Genomic DNA, 20,967 nt, shown 5'->3' on the forward strand with positions numbered 1-20,967 from the left:
ATGGGCAATGATATTTACAGGCAGCCACAATTTATTTCAGCCTTCATTTCCCCAATAATATTTTAAACTATTTTAATTGTCCTTTTAAGATCATGAATGACTAAGAAGTTTTAGTAAATAGCAATCACAATTAATTGAATGTTCTGATCGGTGTCATGTGTTGTTTTCTGTCATAGTGTAGCATTACATTACATTACACTACTCCGATGAAGTGAGCTGTAGCTCACGAAAGCTTATGCTCTAATAAATTTGTTAGTCTTTAAGGTGCCACAAGTACTCCTTTTCTTTTTGCGAATACAGACTAACACAGCTGCTACTCTGAAACCTGTCATTATGCAAGGCACTGAATTTAGCCGTATAGAGTGGAAATCTGTCAACTTCACGAGGCATCCGATGAAGTGAGCTGTAGCTCACGAAAGCTTATGCTCTAATAAATTTGTTAGTCTCTAAGGTGCCACAAGTACTCCTTTTCTTTTCATTAATTAATGGATATCTCTTTATTTAAGAAAGAATGAAATTACCAGCTACTGAAGGCAAAATCCTGGTCCATTGCAGCCAGTGGCAAAGCTCCCATTGATTTTAATGGGGCCCGGGTTTCCATCTGAGGGTTTAAATATTAATATTGAAAATACTCAAAAGTAGAAAAACAGTTTTAAAAAGAATTTTTTTCCCTTATTTTTGTGTATTATTGTACATTGTATTCCTTATGGTTTAATACCCACAAACTTTTTCTACTGTTAGTTTTTCATTTTATAAAAATTTCTAGATTTTTATATTTAGAAGAGGCATTTTTTCTATTAGTTTTATTTTTATACCTTAATTTTTTTTTAATTTCTCCAGATCTGTGGAAAGCACCTCTCCTGTAGCTTTAAAATGCTGTTATTAAAAATGTATTAATGTAAGGGAAAATCCTAGATATATTTGACTTGCCTTCTTTAAAACTAAGACCATATTCAGCAAAATATTTCAGCATGTGCTTAACTTTAAGTGCATATCTAAGACCATCTTAGCAACGCATTTCAGTAGCTGCTTAAGTTGCATTGAATCAGTGTTAAAGTTAAGTGTACATTTAAGTGTTTTGATGAACTGGGACCTTAGTCATCCCTACCAAAAAGATTGCAAACCATTCATCATCTATCAAAAATGCCCTCCTCATGCCATTCTCCATTCCCAAAATCCCAAGAAAATAAAAGACCCTTGAGATACTGTTTTACATTGGACAGATAAATACACATCTTTTATCTTAAGTTTTTCTCTCTTTCCAGTATGCATCGTGGACCATGTCACTCAAATTGTAAATGCTCCAAAGAGACAATAACTTGCTTTGGAACTGCGGTGTCATCATCTAAATTGTGCAGTTGTGTTTTGGTGTCAGCAATAAAGATGTTATTTTCTCTGCATCTACCTCCTATTCTCTTCTGCTTAGGAGCTCACATGGGTGTCAAGGGACCACATTCTTCCAGGGATGTGGGCTCATACATTTAATTGATTTCCATGGCAGTTAGAAGCCGTAATACATTTCAGGATCTGGGCCTAGGTGCCACTTTGCAAAGGAGGGAGTCCCCTGGAAACCAAATCCTTTGCTTCTGCTGTCCTAGGCCTGGATCCTACAGGCTCATCTATGTGGAAAGACTCCTGCAACCTGCACAAAACCCCACCAATCTCAGGTATGGGGCCTGGGCCATTTTGAATCCTGAGTTCATCGTTAAACCTCCCTCTCTTACTTAGCGATGCCTTATTGCTACCCTCCTGCTGGAGAGTCTCCGATGGGGTTTACCAGGCAGCAGCAAAGACGTTAGAGATGGAAGAGACCCATTCAAGCATCAGATCCATCCCTTCTGTAAGTGCAGAACACGGGGCTCGCACAGGTGTTAAGCAACTTCAACTCCCATTGAATCAGGTGGACACTCAGCCCTTCCCAGGAGGAACTAAGGCCCAGACCCTCAAAGGTATTTAGGCTCCTAAGTCCCAATGGGATCTTGGCCTCAGCACTTTGAAGAAGGGACCTGCAGTCCCTTCATTCCTTCCGCAGACTTCTACAAAGCAACTTTCATGCTGATGCCAATAGCCTTCCTTACCTACCCCAGGAAGTGTAACGACGATAGATAGATAGAAACACCAGCATTCAGAACACTAAGGGCCAGATTCTGATCCCCTCACTCCTGGGAAAAGCATCTTCCTCCATGAGTAGCCCCAATGGTCTGCAGGAGGAAGAGTGGCAGGATCTGCCCCCGAATAAAAGCAATTCCCGCCCACCCCCTGAAAACTTACTTCTTTGCATCCTGATTTGATGTCGTTTATATTTTCTTTCACAGTCTCCCCTCCCCCACAGCTCCTCCGGTGGCACTTAGAGTGCAGAGCCTTGGCAAGTAGCTTTCCCCCAACCTTCTGCTCTGCACACAGCCTAACAGAGAGCGATAAAGCCTGCTTGCTACCTCCCCTTGAGATCAAGTACTCTGTGTGCCTCCACTTTATCTGGCCAGAGTATATTTAAAATAATCTAGTGGTTTTAGATAGGGGCAATGTAGGATTCTCTTTGACTTGGTTAACTGGTGTTCCCTACCGATGGTGTAGCATTCGATTTAATTGTAGGTGTGTATAAAGTACACTGTGAATGTAATGCAAAGTTTATGAAGGCGTCTCTGAAGTAGATGTCCATGGTTTCGATTGTTGCTTTTATCATCCGGCAAATACCAGGCTATAAATAGGATGACACTTAGTTGGTGTGATAATCAGGAATAATCTGATTTTTAATATAACGTCTCCATGAAAAGGTTTTGGAAATAATGTATCAAATTAATGGTTTACAAGAATGGTTTTAAACATTTGAAGGGGGAGGGAATAAAACAAACAGCTTACCTACAGACCTTTTCTGTACCATGAATAAATTCGCTGTTGGCCTAAAACTGAAGCCTAAAATTGGTTTTGATTTTTCTTTAAAATTCAAATGTCTGATGTTCTTAAATTGAACAAATGCTATTTTTAAAAAATATATCGGGCTCCAACATCTGCAGATTATGATTTGCATTTTGAAATTGGCTGCTTGAATTGAACAGGATGAATACTGTCAGTCTTCTTTTATTCACTCAGTTTATTTAATGAAATGCTAGAGGTCAACCCTTTGTCCTTAAATTAGTTACTATAGAAATCTTTTTGTACTTTTCAGCTTGTTATGATGTCTTCTAAGCAGAAGAAAAGGTTGCCATTAATTATGTCTTTGTTGAATATGGATATCTATTCATAGTTAGTTAAACAGTTTCAAACAAAATTAGCATTGAGCAACTCTCAGGCCAGCTTTAGGTTGGTTATCAAGAATTTTTTGCTAAGAGAATGCTCTTCTGCAAGTGTGCATTATCTAATATATTCAGCTTTCAGTTGCTAATTTTTTTCCAGATGAAGATGGGCTTAATTGAGGTTGTGCTTTTAAGTTTGTAGAGCTCTTCAGCATCCCATACAAAAGCATCTAGAGGCTTTTCATTTGTCTTGAGTATGTTTTAGATGTAGAAATATTATTTACTTTAAACTCCAAATCAAAAGGCGCACAGTAACTATTTTAAATACAACATTATTCTCTGCTGAAATATATATAAATTCAAAGCAGGCATTTTTTTTCATTATCGCTTAATAATTTATTTGAAACAGTCGCTATTAACAAATTCTAGGATAACACTGGTATAGCAGTTTAGCAACTAGTCTTAAACAGGCATTTAATAATATAATTTGTTGTGAGCTCCTCAAAAATAGAGGACATATATTAAAATTAAGATATAGCTACTGTTCATATCTAGCTCTCAGCTAAGTGCCATTTTGAATAGAACTTTAAAGATTAATCTTCCATAGTTTTTAGAAAGGTCTAAATATAATGATAAAGTTCAATTATTTAATGAAACCAGCACAATGTGTATTAATCTGTAGTGATTTTTATTTTTTGGATTCCAGCCAATAGTGCAATCCATAATAGTTTTCAGCAAGTAATAGGAAATCCAAGTTCAGTGACAAATCTAAAAATACTACTTGGTTAGAAACTTAGGATCAGGCTTTTGGATAGTGAATAGGGTCTCCGTGCATGAGAGTTTGTTTTAATACATTTCTGAGGACCAACGTAACATTGGTCATTTTGTCTGGCCTTAAAGTCAGACAGTAAAGTGCTTGCATTAAAGAAAGAAGAAGAAAAAAGAGTTAGCAGGAAAATTAGAAGTTAATTAGGAAAAGCCATAAGAAAAAATAATTGTGGTAGCTGAGGATTAATCCTAAGTGTAAATCAAATGAACATAATGATCACTCACAAAAATAAAATGTATATTTCAGAAAAGCTTTCTCTCCCTATTTTTCCCCCTGTAGCTTGTCTTCAGTATACCATAGCTGCCTTTTTCACCAACACTATAGATGCTTAGAGAGGAAACTGTCACCTTGTAATGCTTTTAGGTATAATGTAGATATTTTTCATTTTAAAAACTAGCTCGTAATGACATTGTAAAGTAGAGATCCCAAGTCACTCTTATTATCATGGTGTCTCCTTGAGCTGAACCTCTGAGAAATGTGAAGGGGAGACTCTTTGGAATGAACAAATCCTTTAGCTGCCTATAGTTATTTATTAAAATAGACTGGAGAGATAAAGAATGGGGACAGGGAGCAGAGGGAGGGGAATATCTATCTATCTATCTATCTATCTATCTATCTATCTATCTATCTATCTATCTCCAGATAGAAAAGATTGAGACCATCAGAACACAAGGGTTTGTTAGGTATACATTTAAGGAAAAATAGTAACATCCTGATCATTGTATTTAGCATTTGGATAGTTCTAGTGAAAATGCTTGTTACGAAGGTGGGGTGAATGTGTTTGCATATTTGTGCAAAAGAGTTAAAATAGGAAATAAGAGAGAAATATAGGTGGGACAAAATGTAAAGAAAGATGGTGAAATGGAAAACATACTACTTTATTTTCTGAGGGCGGCTGAGGAAAAGTAGTTGAAGTCATTTCATTTAATGGACTGTATTCATTGTTGCAGACTTGTTTAATTCTATTACTCAGACAAAATAATCCCTGTGTTAGGATTATGCTTCTATGTGTGGTGGGAATAAAGTAATGCAATCTTCTCTCTACATCTTGACTGATTTTATAAACTTAGCAGACTATTAAAAAAATCTTTGAAGTCAACTTTCCACTTATGCCTTTAGCTCTTGAACAAGTACTTTTCTGGTTTTTCTTCTAATATATAGGATTCATCTTCAGTTCTGTGAAGAGCTTTTACATTTAATCCAGCACTGGAATAGCAATTTGCTGCCACAGCTTTAAACCAGGTTCTTTCCCTTTAACTATCTCAGGATGTAGGTACTTTGGGCTAATCTTGAAAAACAATGTCAACCTGTCTTCCTTGTGTTTCAGTTTTGGATTGCAGATGTCCTTAAAATATGAGGAATGAAAGCTGGTAAAGTATGTCTTTACCAGATTGATCAAACAAAAATTGTCTAGAACTGATACTCTAAAAACAATAAGAATCCTCCAGGTTTTATACCAATGTCACAACAATAGTCAGTATTCTAAACTTTGTGTCAACTTCAGAAACCACTGCACTAAAAGCGATTCACTGATCTGATTTTTATTAATCCCATCATGATTTTGGGCTCATCTTTTCATTTTTATTTATTTTTTTAGTCTCATGAAACTTTTCTGGGAATTTCTGGGAATTTTGATGGCACTGTATGTTAACTGTTAATCATTTAGAATTGCTTCTTTCTCTCACTTGCTAAAATTGATGTTACTTAGGTATTAAAAATTTATTTTGCTTGAGGAGACAGCAGTATAAGCTATCAATATGTTTATTACAGAGGAGGAAAAAATCACAGTAATGGAGAAGGATCTTTTAACAGCTGTGTTTGTTATTCAGGCATCAATGATTTATTTTAAAAAAACAAAAACTTTGTAAAAAGATAGTTTCACAGTTCTGGCAAAATTCTGCTTCAAAGAAACATTCATTTTTCTATTATAATAAAAAAGTACTTTTAGTCTCTTATGATTCTAGCAGTGGTTTTCAACCTGTGGTCAAAGGGCCCCTGGGGGTCTGCAGACTATGTCTTAGATTTCCAAAGGGAAATTTGGAAATGCACCTCCATGTGAAATTTTTGAGGGGTCCACAAATGAAAAAAGATTGAAAACCACTGAATTAGAGCATATTTTGTTCCAGATACAAACACATATTGGAATCATATTTAGGCATATTGTAAACATTTGGAAATGTTCACCACAAATATGAAATATTCTCTCATAAATAAATATATCGAAAGCACAATATTGACAAATGGGACTGTCTGCCTTTATATTTCATCAGGAACAATTCTAAATTAGACTGTGTCATTATATTAAACTTTTTGGACCCAGTGCCTTGGTTAAGAAATTTTGATGTATTTATGTGAGTTGCAGTGTGTCCTTTGTGTTTTAGTGTCTGGACAAATATAGATACTCTTTATACATCTTTCAAATTTGTTCTTAGGGCAAAGTATATGTTAGCATATGCTTCTTTAATTTACAATAGTGTCAAAATTGTACATCTGGGAATGTTACGGTTCTAAGGTATGTTTTTATTTTTTTTAATAGTTTATTGAGAAACACCATGTGAACAATTCTCATAAACTTTAACCAGCATCTACTTCTGTTTCTCTCCTTACTACCATCTCATGGAAGTAAATTATTGCTGTCCTAACAGTAAATTTAAAAATAACAACAATCTGACACCATTTGTTAAACCATAAATAGGGGAACATTCAGTTATGAGTATAATAGCATATATTGAATTTTCATAGGAATGATTTAGTGAATATTAGAACATATTTTTACTCTATTGTTTAGACTCAAGATGGCATAAAATCTTTAACATCTATTTATCATGTAGTTATTTTAATGTAAACATTTGTCCATTTAGATGAAGTGTTTTCATTATTAAGCTAATTTCAACATGTTTCAGATAGTCTGATGAATTAGAAGCAAAACACTTGCTGATGAGAAACGAAATTCTGTCTCAGCTCAGCCTGCTGTCAGATACATCTTCATTAGTTTTTGTCATTCACCGATGGCAAATGCTGTATAAATGAGATGACGATCAGGTCCGCCTTGATAACTTGCCTTATCTCATTAGTTTTCACATCAAAGTTAATCAGCAATGTGAATTGTAATTGCTGGAAGAGACAATGCAATAGATCACTAGGCCTTTTTTCTGTATGGCATCTTGAAACATCAGCAGGCTGGTGTGAGTAGATAGGCTCAGAAAGAAAATGATGTGGAAAGCATAATAAGCAAGCTGCTCAGAATTAATGAGCTTACCCAATAAGAAAAGAATAACCAATCAATGTGAGTTGGGCAAATATAATTTAGGAATAATTGCTTGATTGGTTGTCTATAGTAGACTGATTTGACCACACGCAAGGATTAAGAATTAAGATGTCAAGGCAAAAAAATAATTTGGCAACTGAGGGCATGTAATTTTTTGTTTCCTTTCCTTTATGACTGAAAGAGATTGCTGTGTGATATGTTATTCCCCAAAATGAAAACATTAGATAGAAACACACTAGCTTTTTCCTTTATGCTTCCCTTATAATACAAGCTCTTTCAAACCCCAGTGGTGATATTTGAATATGGGACATTAAAAATGAATAGTATTATTTTTTTTAATTCCAAATGTTTTTATTTAAAAGCATTGCACTGAAAAGAGATATATGTTTGTAGGCATTGGGCACAGAACAGTGGTATCCAGCTAAATTGTGTACGCGGGAGTTTGTAAAATACAGCAATTATTCGGTTTAAAGCTGAAAAGCAATTCTTGCAGTATACATGCTTTTAAAATAATTTCCCCTACAGCCATTCCCCAATTAGTAAAGAACCCTTATATTCGTCTATCTAAACTATTGGAAAGGTTCAGGCAGAAGGTAAATTTGCTTTGATCTACGTTACATCTAATTGAGTCACTACCAATGTCTCTATCCCAACATCAAGAAATGTGAAAATGGTAGATTATTTCACTGGGGATTAAACCTAATTTTCGCGTGTTCTGCATTAACCTATTAGGCTGACTCATCTGCATTGCTAATGTGGCTCAGGCAGCTGTCACTGCTAAAGAAAAACATGATCATGCAATCCTTGAATGAATGATTCCAGCTCTGATTAGTGTTAGTGAAGTTAGCTGAGCCCTAGTGATAAGGAAGGAAAATTCCCAGGTTGCCAATAGCTTTGAAAATTATCAGACTGTAGGCAAAAATGTACCTCATGACTCATATAGTGGTGAGTGACATTATTTAAGGCTGTCTATTTAGGCTAACTAAAATTGTCACTTGCATGAATGTGTTTGTTTCTTTTAAGGGGCTAATGCAATGGATACCTATTAAAATGCTAATAGAAAACAACCTGAAATAGAAAACAGCATTTTACCTTTTCTCCTTCATTAGCAGTATTTAACTGATATTTCTACAAATATACACAGAGGGAAGCATATCATGATTCATGCTAAATAGTAGCTTCGATGTTATTGTTTTAAAAGCTGCTTCGATATTCTTTACATAGTCACTCATTTTTTTTCTTAATGTGCCGTTTTGTGACTAACAAATTCCAGCCCTGAAAATGGGATATAGATGCACTGTACAAACCCGGTGCTCTGTCCCTGAAGTGAGTTTAACAGCAGTGTTAGATAGTTGTGCGTTTGCACTCATCCCTGTTCTTTGTTCACATTGCAGCAGGCATTGTTGTAATCTCAAGCCTTTACTTATTTCTTTCTATCCGTCAGATTTAAATAGTGAAAAAGCAACAATGACACATCCCCTTGAGATGTGAAAAATTTTGGAATGAGTTAGCCCCCAGAAATAGAACTAGGAGCCAATTTAATCCGATTAGTGCTTCCCAACAATAGATGTTCCTAGCCCATTGTGGACAGAAGCCTTTACTTTATTTGTTTCTATTAGCCAAGAAGCTCAGATATCAGAAAAGTGGAATTTTGCCCCATCAGATTGCACAGACAATCAACAAAAGCAAATTGAGAAAATAGTATAATGTGTCAATATTTATCTTTTGGCCCTAATTGTCTGCAAAGAGGACTTGTTGAGTGTATAAAGTTTGCAGCATTGGTTTATCTATGTGCTCTTGATTCTTCCTATTGTATGGATATAGAGGCAGCGACTCACAATGCCATGGTATTTAAGAAGGGTAGTAACTACAGAGACACAATGGAAGAATTTTAATGGGAAAAAGACGTGGATTTGTAAACCAAACTGTAGTACTAGATAGAAAATATTTGTCCGAGGCTTTAAACTGAAACATATCTAGATATAGATATATAATTTACAAGTCATTTATGAATACATTTAGTGCAGGTTCACGATGTAGGCATAAACCAGTAGAATCTGATACCGAGAAACTTGTTTTTAAATACTTCTGAATGATTTATACGGTTTCACTATTCCTTCTGATTCTCATTTCCTTTTCTTTCTTTTTTTTTTTTTTTGGACTAAGGCCCATAGTGACATTTCTATCAGTTAACTGTAACAGCAGAAATTAATATCACTGGTGGCTTACCTCATCATATTTTATGTTTGTGGTATTGTTTTTAGAAGCAGGTGACTTATCTGCACTATGGAAGATTACTCTGTAACGTGACCTCTTTCCCAATCTAAACCAAAGAAAGACTTTCAGACTGGTTTGGGAGGATCAGTTGTAGTTTGCAATCCAAGTGGAGAAATAGAGCAATCTTATTACAGTCATTTTCAGCAGTATGCATGGTGTCAATTGCCTAAACCAGGAAGCCACTTCACTGCTCGAAGTGAACTATAGTTTGTCGTCCAATATAAAGTCAGCGGGGCAGCTTCAGATTAGTTATACCAGGGTAAATCCGGAGTAACGATACTCAGTGGAGTTACTTCAGAGTTGCACTGGTGTAATTGAGAAAAGAATTTGGCCCAGTATTCTCTGCTAAAACAATTGTTGTGGTGTAGAAAAGCAATGCCTGGTGGCAGCTAAAACAAAATACAGTGCACTCATATTCTGGCTGCGACTTTTCATAATGAACAGAAATTAAATCTGGGAGTGGAACTTTTAATTTCTATCTGCAGGGCAATGTCCCAAGGCCTGTCCTGTAATTTCAACACCATGTCACTCCTCTGGACAGCTCAGCGACATCATTTTAGGAGACCCAAGCTCCTGAGTCTACAAGTCTCCCCTCCCACTCCTAATCCTTAGGTCAGTGGTTCCCAGACTGGGGTTTGCGAACCCCTGGGGGTTCGCAGAACATTACAGGGGATTCGCCAGAAAAATTTCACTAATGGCGGCCAGAGGACCCCAGGCATTGCAGGCAACAGGTGGAACCCAGTTGCAGGGCAGACAGCCCGAGCCCCAGAGATAGCGGGGCTGGGCAGTTGGGGCTGGCAGCCCAAGCCTTGCCCCTGTGAGTGGGGGAGCCGGCAGCCCAAACCCCAGTGCTCCGTGCAGCACTGGCAGCCCGAGCCCCAGGGAGAACAGGGCCAGGCAGTTGGGGCTGGCAGCCTGAACCCTGGCCCCATCAGCGGGACCTGCAGCCCGAGCTCAGTGGAGCTCAGTTGACTGGGGCGGTCAACGGGGTCCAGCAGCAGGAGCTCCACGGAGTGCAGAGCTGGCAGCGCAGCCTGAGCCCTGTGGTGGGCAGGGCAGCCTAGGCATGCAGGTGGCAGCTCGGACCCCTGTCTTTGTCATAGGGGAAGTTGGCACTGAGGGCCGAGTGAGCAGGGGTCACGCTGTATGTGGGGGGTGGTCCAAGCTAATTTGTCCCTTGCAGGGCACCCTTGTAGGGGCGGACCTCATGGCAGAAGAAAAGCTGTTTGTGAGCCAAACCAGCCGGAAGCACGTTGTAGCCAGTGTAGCAGTGTTCAGGCCTCAGTAATTGTCATTCCCTCTGGAGTGTGTTTTGCTTCAGTGAGACTTGAGTGAATCTTCTCATTTTCTAGTTTGTAGGCTGTTAGCAGTCTCTCTGTGTTATTTTTATTAGAACGTATGTACACAGGTTCAATGGATAAGGGGCTGAAAAAGGAAAGTGTAAAGACGCAAGAATCACCTAGTATTTCCTCAAGTCCACACTGTGGAAAATCTAAGTCTAATGATCATGATGGTCCTGGAAAGTCACTTACAAAGAAAAGAAAATATGACCATGATTTTATAAAATATGGCTTTACATGCATTGGTGATCAAGAACGTCCAGTACCACTGTGTGTGATTTGTGGTGATGTTCTTGCAAACAGCAGCCTCAAACCTTCTCTACTTTTGTGCCATTTAGAAACTAGGCACTCTGCACAACTCAACAAGCCTGTTGATTTTTTCAAGCGAAAATTAGCTGAGAGGAAAATTGACATTACCAGTTTTATATCCAAAGCAAGTACTGATAATGAAAATGCACTTGAAGTGTCATATCGCGTGAGCTACCGAGTGGCAAAAGCATCAGAAGCCCATACCATAGCAGAGAGCTTGATTGCTCCATGTATAAAAGAGATAGTTCATTGCATGCTCGGAGAAAAGCCTGCAAAAAGGATTGACATGGTACCTTTGTCCAATAATACGTTGTCATGAAGAATTAATGACGTCAAATAATGTAGAGACCACAATTGTACATAGAGTGAAAAATAGTCCATATTATGCTATGCAGTTGGATGAATCAACTGATGTAGCTAATCTAGCTATTTTGCTACTGTTTGTACGTTATGTGAATGAAGGTATGGCTGAAGAAGACTTGTTGTTTTGCTGACCATTGGAAGAACGTACAATTAGAGAAGATATCTTCAATCTGACTAATGCATATTTTCAAGAAAAGGAAATAGATTGGTCTCGTTGCCTAGGCATTTACACTGATGGGGCCATATCAATGATGGGGAAGTATACTAGATTTGTAGCTCGAACAAAAAAGATTGCATCAAAAGTCTCTTGGACTCATTGCAGCATCCATAGACAAGTCCTCGCAACAAAACGCATGTCTGAGGGACTGAAGGAAGTGCTGGACAATGCAGTGAAAATGGTGACTTTCATAAAATCATGGCCAACAAATTCCAGAATATTTCACGTACTTTGTGAAGAAATGGGCAGTATACACAATTGTCTGTTGACCTATACTGAAGTTAGATGGCTCTCACGGGCAAAATCCTTATGCGCTTGTTTGAGCTTAGAACAGAAATCCTAGTTTTTTTCAACAGCCACTCTTTCCACCTTGCCAGCTGTATGGAAAATAATCTGTCTGGCTCCAAAGCCTAGCTTACTTAGCAGATATTTTCTCAAGACTTAATTACCTAAATTTATCTCTTCAAGGCCTCAATATAACAGTTTTCAATGTGCAAGAGTGAGTTGAATCCATGGTAAAGAAGTTGCAGTTCTGGGAAAGTTGTTTGGAAAACAATCAAATTGAGTGTTTTAGTAATCTTCATGACTTCCTGGCAGAACATAAACTTCAGTTGGACTAACTAAAACCAATATAATTGCACACCTAAAAGGACTTTGCACAACTTCCAGGGAATATTTTTCAGCTATGTCAGGCGATAATGACTGGATTCGCAACCTTTTTGATGATACCACTTTCTCAACACAGATATTGAACACTGAGGAAAAAGGTAAATTGATTGAGATCTCCTTTGATTACGAACTGAAAAGGAGTTTCAGAAATCTGTCATTGATCAACTTTTGGCTGAGTTTAAAAAACGAGTACCCCCTTCTGGCAGAAAAAGCTGCTGCAGTTTTCAATCACACACTTATGTGAGAAAGTGTTTTCCTTGTATGCACATAGGGTGATCAGACGTCCCGATTTTAGGGGACTTGTCCCGCGTCCCGACCTTACATTGGTCGGGACACCCTTTGTCCTGATATCGGGACCGTCTGGACCGCAGCCACGGCACCGCCGCCACTCACTGCTTTCTGGGGCAGCTCCCAGCGCCCACCCGCCGACAGGAGCACCGCCTGCTGCCGGGGCGGGGCTTGCAGGCACTGGGAGCGGGCATAGAGCCCTCCACCCCCTTACCCCCACTGACCCAACCAGCGACCCTGGGAGCCAGAGGAACCTGCCTGCCAGATGCTTCCGGGGATGGGAGCTGCCCCAGGTAAGCACCGCCAGGACTCCCCACCTCGCCCCCTGGCAGGTCCCTCTGGCTCTTGGAGGGGGGGGCTCTGCGTGCTGCCGGCGCCTGCAAGCCCTGTGCCGTGGCTCCGGTAGCTCCCATTGGCACTTTTCCTGGCCAATGGGAGCCAGGGAGCTCATGCTTGTGGTGGGCGCAGGACGTGGAGAGTCTGGAGACTCCCCTCACCACTCTGACCCTAGGAGCCAGAGACCTCCCAGCAGGGCTGGTGAATGCAGCCAGGGAAGGGGGCAGGGTATGATGGTGAGTGTCTGGGAGGTGTGTGTGGGGGGTGCTGGACTGTGAGAGTGTGGAGGGCACTGGGCAGTGGAGGAGGTTTGTGTGTTTTGGGGTGCTAAACAGGGGGAGCCTGTTGGGGTGCTGGGAAGTGGGGGAGATCTGTGTGTGTTAGGGCAGTGGGCAGTGGGGGAGGTTTGTGTGTTTTGGGGTGCTAGGCAGTGGGAACCTGTTGGGGGTGCTGGGAATTGGGGGAGATCTTTATGTGTCAGGGCACTGGGCAGTGGGGGTCTGTGTAAGGCATTGTGTAGTTGTGGTGGTGGGGCTGTGGGGAAAGGCACTGGGAGGGAGGAAGGGAGGGAGGGGAAATCTGTGTGTATTGGGAAACTAGTGAGTGGGGGGTTCTGTGTGGGGTACTGGGCAGCTGTGGTGGGGCTGTGGGCAGGGGGGGCTGGGCAGCAGGGGGTGTACACAGTACTGTGCATTTGTAGGTTGTAGGGGGGCTCTGGGCATAGTGGTTCCAGGGGGTGCTGGGCAGGGGAGCTGTGTGGCGCAGCGTGGGCCCACCCCCAAAAGGAAGGGGCACGCTGGTAGCACAGAGCCAGGTGGACCAGTGTGCCTCTGGCTCCAGTCGGGGCTGTGCACCCATGTCTGTCTTCCCCTCCCCCCCCCCATGTGTCCGGATATTTCACTCTTGTGATCTGGTCACCCTATACGCACATCTGAAAACCAAATACAGAAACAGACTTGATGCTGAACGTGCCCTGAGACTTTATCTTTCTCCAGTGGTTCCAGACTTCCAAGAGCTATGCAGAGCAAAGCAAGCGCATCCATCACACTGAGGAAATTTAAACTTAAATCCCTGGAAATATTCATTTTTTGGAGGGGGTTCATGAGATTTCACAATTTAGTGAAAGGGGTTTGCGGGCTGTTAAAGTTTGGGAACCACTGCCTTAGGTGGAACTGGGCACTCTGATGGGGTAAACATTAATTAGGTGTTCATTGACAAGGCCTTACCCTCACCAGTGAAATGACCAACTCCCGTCAAGCCCACCGTACTTTATCCAATGCTTTGACCTGCCAAAAACACTGCTAACAAAGCTGTGGCAAATCCCATCACCCCACCCGACTCTGGGAAGATAACAAAAATACTAATTTTGTGGCCATTGTGAGCATCTGCTCCGACCTTCCTGCATACCACAGGCCTTAGAACTTCACCTTGCATCCTGCCCAATAACGTGTGGTTGAATGTGAGTGTCTTTTTCCGAAAGACGTCCAGCCTTGCGTTAATGATTCCAAGCGATGGAAAAATCCACCACATCCCTGGGTCAGTTGTTCCAGTGGTTAATTGCCTTCACTGTCAAAACCTTGTGCTTAATTTGCTGGCATGCCATCCCTCTAGACGCTATGTGTATACATAGAGGATGTTGCTCTCTTCCCACTTCAGTGGGAAGATCCAGAGGTTGTTTCTGTCTCTACAGTGATAGTTCAAAAAAAAATCTATTGTCTGCCCTTGTAAAAGCATAACCCCACTGCCTGTGTTTTCCTGTTGAAGCTCTCCCCTGGAGACTTTCATTCACTTGATTAGCAGGCTGCTCAGGTGAAACATACTTTACCAAATTTACATGTAGACAGAGATAAACATCTTTTGCCTGAAAGAAACCTGTCTCTCACCTTTTCTGGTCACCAACCCCTAGTCACTGAAATAATTTTCAGTCTATATACATAACTCTTTACATATTATACGTACATACGTTGTGCAGTAATTATGATGAACAGTATGACACAGGCTTTCATTAGAGACCTTGCATGGTGTTCTTTGGTGAACCAGTCTGTAGATACCAGAACCAAGGGATTCCTCTAATCCGTATGCACCCACCTCTGTCAGTGTGCATGAGGAGGTCTCTGGGTGACACAGACCAACCAAACTTACTTAAGTTCCAGGAAAACTGGCTGACATGATAGTTAAAAACAGAAATATAAAACACCTAGGCGTCTTGTTGTCTCTCATTGTAGATTGTAAACTCTTCAGGGCAGGGATAGATTTTTTGTTCTGTGCTTGTACAGTGCCTAGCACAGTGGGGTCCTGGTCCATGATTGGGACCCCCCAAGGCACTACTTCAATGCCGGTATATAATAACAATTCAGAATTAAGAAAATTAAAACACCCCTGGGGTGAAAAGTAAAGTGCTGCCATGGGTCAGCAACTAGCTAAGAGTCAGACAACAAAGAGTTAAATGATCAGTCTTCAACATGGCAAAAGGATAACAGGAGTGTACACCAAGATTTTGTAGCAGGAATTGGGATGTTTAAGATATTTATCTAATTGACTGAAAAAAAAGCATGAACAGTGAGGTAAAGGTTTGCAGATGAAAATTATTTAAGATAGTCAAGACCAAAGAAGTCTGTGAAGAACTTTCAGACGACCTAACAAAGGTAGGTGAATGGGCAACACAATGTCAGATGGAATTCATAGATTCTCAGAGTTTAAAGCCAGAAGGCACCATTAGATGATCTAGCCTGACCTGCTTTATAACCCAGACGATTAAAATTTCACCCAATTACCCCTATACTGAGCTCAATTATTTGAATTTAGCTAATTTCCCAGAAAGGAATCCAATCTTGATTTGAAAACATCAAGAGATGGAGAATCCACCATTTCCCTTAGTATTTTGTTCCAATAGCTAATCACCTGCATTGTTAAAAATGTGTGCCTTATTTCTAATTTGAATTTGTCTGGCTTCAGTTCTTGTTCTGCCTTTCTCCGCTATATTAAAGAGTATTTTAGTATGTGGCATTTTCTGACCGTGAAGGTACGTATACACTGTAATCAAGTCACCTCACTACATCTTCTTTCTGATAAACTAAACAGATTAAGCTCTTTAAATCTGACACTTTAAGGCATTTCCGCCAGCCCTCAAATCATTTTGTGGCTCTTTTCTGCATCCTTTCCAATTTTTCAACATTCTCTTTAAAATGAGAACACCAGGACTGGATGCATTTTTCCAGTGTTGGTCTCACTGTATACAGAGGTAAAATCATTGCCCTACTTGTTTAACATCCTCCTTAGTTATTAATAGACTGGAAAGTACTTTATTATCCTTGTGTGATAGGAGTACATCGTTCTTGCTTCTTTCCAAATATAGAACAAATATTTATTGAACATGTCTACCTTTTCTGCATCATTATTAACAATTTTACCATCTCCATATAATCATGGGCCTATACCATTGCTAGGATTTCTTTTGTTCCTAAATTACTTTAAAAACTCCTAGCTGTCCTTAGCCCTGCCAGCCATGGATTTTTCCTGATGTCTTCAGCTTCTCTTATCAATTTTCTACATTTTTTATCTTCTAATTTATAGAAGCATAGCATATAGTGCTGGAAGGGATCTTGAAAGATCGTCAGGATTAGCTCCCTGTGTTGAGGCAGGACTAAGTAAACCTAGACCATCCCTGACAGCCTATTCCAGATCTTAACTAACCATGTAGTTAGACGTTTTTCCTATTAACTAACCTAAATGTCCCTTGCTGCAGATTAAGCCCATTACTACTTGTCCTACCTTCAGTGGACATGGAGAATAGTTGATCAGAGTCTTCTTTATAACAGGCCTTAACATGTTTGAAGACTGTTATCAGGTATGCTCTCAGTCTTCTTTTCTCCAGACTCAACATGCCCCAGTTTTTTTAGCCTTTCCTCATAGGTCAGATTTTCTAAACCTTTGATCATTTTTGTTGCTCTCCTCCGGACTCTCTCAAATTTCTTCACATCATTCCCAAAGCATGGTGCCCAGAAATGGACACAATGGGAAGGCAGCTGAAATCTCACCAGTGCTGAGTAGAACAGGACAATTATCTCCCCTGTCTTACATATGATATTCCTATTAATATACCCCAGAACAGTATTAGCCTTTTTTGCAACTGCATCACTGTGACATTGCACTCCATATGTTTTATGGAAGTATGCTTATTAATATGACATAACTGGAATATGCTTTATGCTAAATACCCCTTGTATGGTGCCATTAGAAAGCTTGTAATCTACTAAGTGTGTTCATCATATTTGTTTGCATGTATTTCTATATCTGGAGTTAGGAGAATAAGATATAAACTTGTATCACTGATGTAAACATATTAAGTGGAGGCCATTAAGGGTGCTTCAGAAACAATCAGTTATAAATGGCCTTAGTTACTTGAAAGCTTTCCTGTGTACTTTTGGGCCAGCCCATGAAGAATGGAGACTAGGGGTCTTACAGTGACATGTGTCCATGTCACCTGATAATGAAATCCATCTTAAATCTGGTACTTTTCCATTTAGAAGGAGGGGTGGTGACCCAGAGAGACAATAGATTCCTGCCTTGTGCCAAAGCTATAAAGGAGGGTGGAGCATGACAAAAGGCTGCCAGTCATTAGAAAACCCCTGCTTGCCACCTGAGGTGTCTGCTGGAACTAACAAGACTGAACCGGGGAAAGGATTGTGCCCAGACTAGGAAGAAGTGTAGTCTGTGAAAGAAGCTTATTGGAACATCCCTGAGGGGGAGATATTACCTGTAATCAGTTTCTTAATGTATTAGGTTTACACTTGAGTGTTTTTGCTTTATTTTGCTTGGTGACTTACTTTGTTCTCTCTGTTATTACTTCAAACCACATAGATCCTACTTTTTATACATAATAAAATCACTTTTGTTTATTAATAAACCCAGAGTAAGTGATTAATACCTGGGGGAGCAAACAGCTGTGTATATCTCTCTATCAATGTTAAAGAAGGTGGAAAGTTTATGAATTTACCTGGAAAGCTTTATACAGAGTAAAACAGAGTTATTTGGGGTTTGGATCCCATTGGGAACTGGGTGTCTGGGTGCTGGAGGCAGGTAACTCGCTGAGCCGTTTTTAGTTAAAGTCTGCAGCTTTGTGGGCATGGCCCAGACCCTGGGTCTGTGTTGCAGCTGGCTAGCATATCTGGCTCAACAAGGCAGGGTTCTGGAATCCCAAGCAGGCAGGGAAAATGGGCTCAGAGGTAATTTCAGCAAGTCAGGTGACAGTCCCAAGAGGATCTCTGTGACCGAACCAGTCACAATCATGTTGTTGACTCATATTCAATTTGTGTTCCACTGTAACTCCCAGATCCCTTTCAGCAGTACTACCACCTATCCAGTTATTCCCCATTTTGTGGTTACATTTGGTTTTTCCTTCCTATGTGAAGAACTTTGCACTTATCTTTACTGAATTTTATCTTATTGATTTCAGACCAATTCTTCAATTTGTCAAAGACATTTTGAATTCTAATCCTGCCTGACAGAGTGCTTGTAACTCCTCCCATCTTGGTGTCTGCTGCAAATCTTATAAGCATTCTCTCCAATCCATTTCCCAATTTATTCAGGGAAATGTTGAATAGCACTGAACCGAGGACTGACTCCTGTGGGACCCCACTGAATATGACCTCTCAATCTGACAGTAAACATTGATAACTATTCTCTGAGTATGGTCTTTTGACCTGTTGTGTACCCACCTTATAGTAATTTAATCTACATCACATTTCTCTAGCTTGCTTTTGACAATGTCATTTGGATTGTGTCAAAAAACTTACTAAAATCAAGCTATATCATATTTACTGCTCTACTTCCCTCCCCGCCCTCCCCCATCCACTAGGTCTGTATCTCTGTCAAAGAAGGAAATTAGGTTGGTTTGGCATGGTTTGTTCTTGACAAATCCATGCTGTCTATTCTTATAACGCTATTATCCTACAGATGCTTACAAATTGATTTTTTAATAATTTGTACCAGTATCTTTCCAGGTATTGAAGTTAGGCTGTCTGGTCTATAATTCTCTGAGTCCTCTTTGTTCCCCCTTTTAAAGATAGGTTCTGTGTTTGCCCTTCTCCAGTCCTCTGGGACCTCACCCATCCTCCAGGAGTTCTCGAGATAATTACTAACTGTTCTGAGATTTCATAGTAGCAGCCGTGTTAGTCTGTATTCGCAAAAAGAAAAGGAGTACTTGTGGCACCTTAGAGACTAACAAATTTTCATGAAGTTGACAGATTTCCACTCTATACAGCTAAATTCAGTGCCTTGCATAATGACAGGTTTCCTAGTAGCAGCCATGTTAGTCTGTATTCGCAAAAAGAAATCATGAAGTTGGGTGCCACAAGTACTCTTTTTCTTTTTGTTCTGAGATTGCTTCAGTTAGTTCCTTAAATATTCTAGGATGAATTTCATCAGGCCCTGCTGACTTGAATACAACTAACTTATCTAAATATTCTTTAACCTGTTCTTTCCTTATTTTGGCTTGTGTTCCTTCCCCATTGTTGTTAATATGAATGGTGTTGGTCACCATTAACCTTTTTAGTGAAGACTGAAGTAAAATAGGCATTAAACACCTCAGTCTTCCTGATGGCATCAGTTATTAGCGCTCCTACCACATTAAGTAGGGGACCTACACTTTCCTTCATCTTTCTCTTGCTCCTAATGTATTTAAAGACCTCTTCTTGCCTTTTATGTCCCTTGCCAGGTGTAACTCATTTTGTACCTTAACCTTTCTGATTTTGTCTCTACATGCTTGTGCTGTTCTTTTGTACTCCTCCTTAGTAGTTCATCCATGTTTCCACTTTTTTGAAGATTCCTTTTTGATTTTCAAATCATTACAAAGCTCCTCCTTTTAACTCTTTCCAAAACTTTCCTGTGTGCCATACCTGTTTACCAGCTCAAGGGATTGCTTGGGATTAACTTAATACATAAATCTCATGGTTTAGCTCCGCCCATTCTCTCACAGGAAGGGATTAATCACTTAAACTTCAAACACTTGTTCCGCTCAAAGACCTAAGGGTTCCAGCCAGACTGTTTATTTGAAAGAGAAAATGAACAGGAGGCGATAAGTTATAGGTATATTGAATAACAAACAATATAGAGAAGGTAATTGGGTGCTTTATTTACCCTCTCATAACACAACAAAGGAACCTGCAATTATATTGTAAACTCTTTGGGAGGGACCATCTCGTGTGTGTGTGTACAGTGCCTAGTTCAATGGGGTACTGGCCCATGACTTGGGCTCCTAGGAACTACCATAATACAATAACTACTACTACTATTAATAAATGAAACTGAAAGGCAACAACTTGTAAATGAATAAAAGAAAACACTTTTTTACACAAGGGATGACTGACCTGTGGTACTCATTGCCATAAAATATTTTAAAAGGTTTAGACACGTAGGGTCAAATTATCCGCTAGTGTACATGGGCAGAATTCCTTTGAAGTCAATGAATCTGTGCTGATTTACACCACTAGAGGATTTTAATATCCCCAGTTACACCAGATAGGATTAAAAAATGTTCAAAGGGATATAAACCCTCATGCTTCAGGGTATAAGCCAGCTACCAACTCTTGGGGTTAGAAAGAACTTGTGCCCTTTGGGCAGGTTATTCCATAATTGTGAACTGCAAGGTTTCTTGCACCATCCTCTCAGAGCACTTCATGCTGACCACTGTCAGACACAGGATTCTCGAGTAGATGGACCAGGAATCTGATCCAGTGGAGCAATTCCCACAGTCCTAGAGCTTGTAATTCTACTCCTAGATCCACTCAGCATGCCAACCTAACCTATTAGATGTGCTGGTGTCAGCATTTTTATAGTGA

General features: G+C 39.9%; 1 protein-coding gene across 1 annotated transcript in view; it reads left to right on the forward strand.

Annotated features, from left to right (window-relative positions):
* LOC119854094 (bifunctional protein GlmU-like) overlaps positions 1–2,101 on the forward strand; it is a 72,432-nt gene extending 70,331 nt beyond the window's left edge. The window contains exon 4 of the mRNA XM_038398022.2: positions 1,266–2,101. Within this exon, the coding sequence (XP_038253950.2) occupies positions 1,266–1,318 (53 nt within the window). The 3' untranslated portion in view covers positions 1,319–2,101. The remainder of the gene's footprint in view (positions 1–1,265) is intronic.
* Positions 2,102–20,967: the final 18,866 nt, after the last annotated feature.

This window comes from Dermochelys coriacea, chromosome 3 (genome assembly GCF_009764565.3).
Source record: "Dermochelys coriacea isolate rDerCor1 chromosome 3, rDerCor1.pri.v4, whole genome shotgun sequence".
NCBI lineage: Eukaryota > Metazoa > Chordata > Testudines > Dermochelyidae > Dermochelys > Dermochelys coriacea.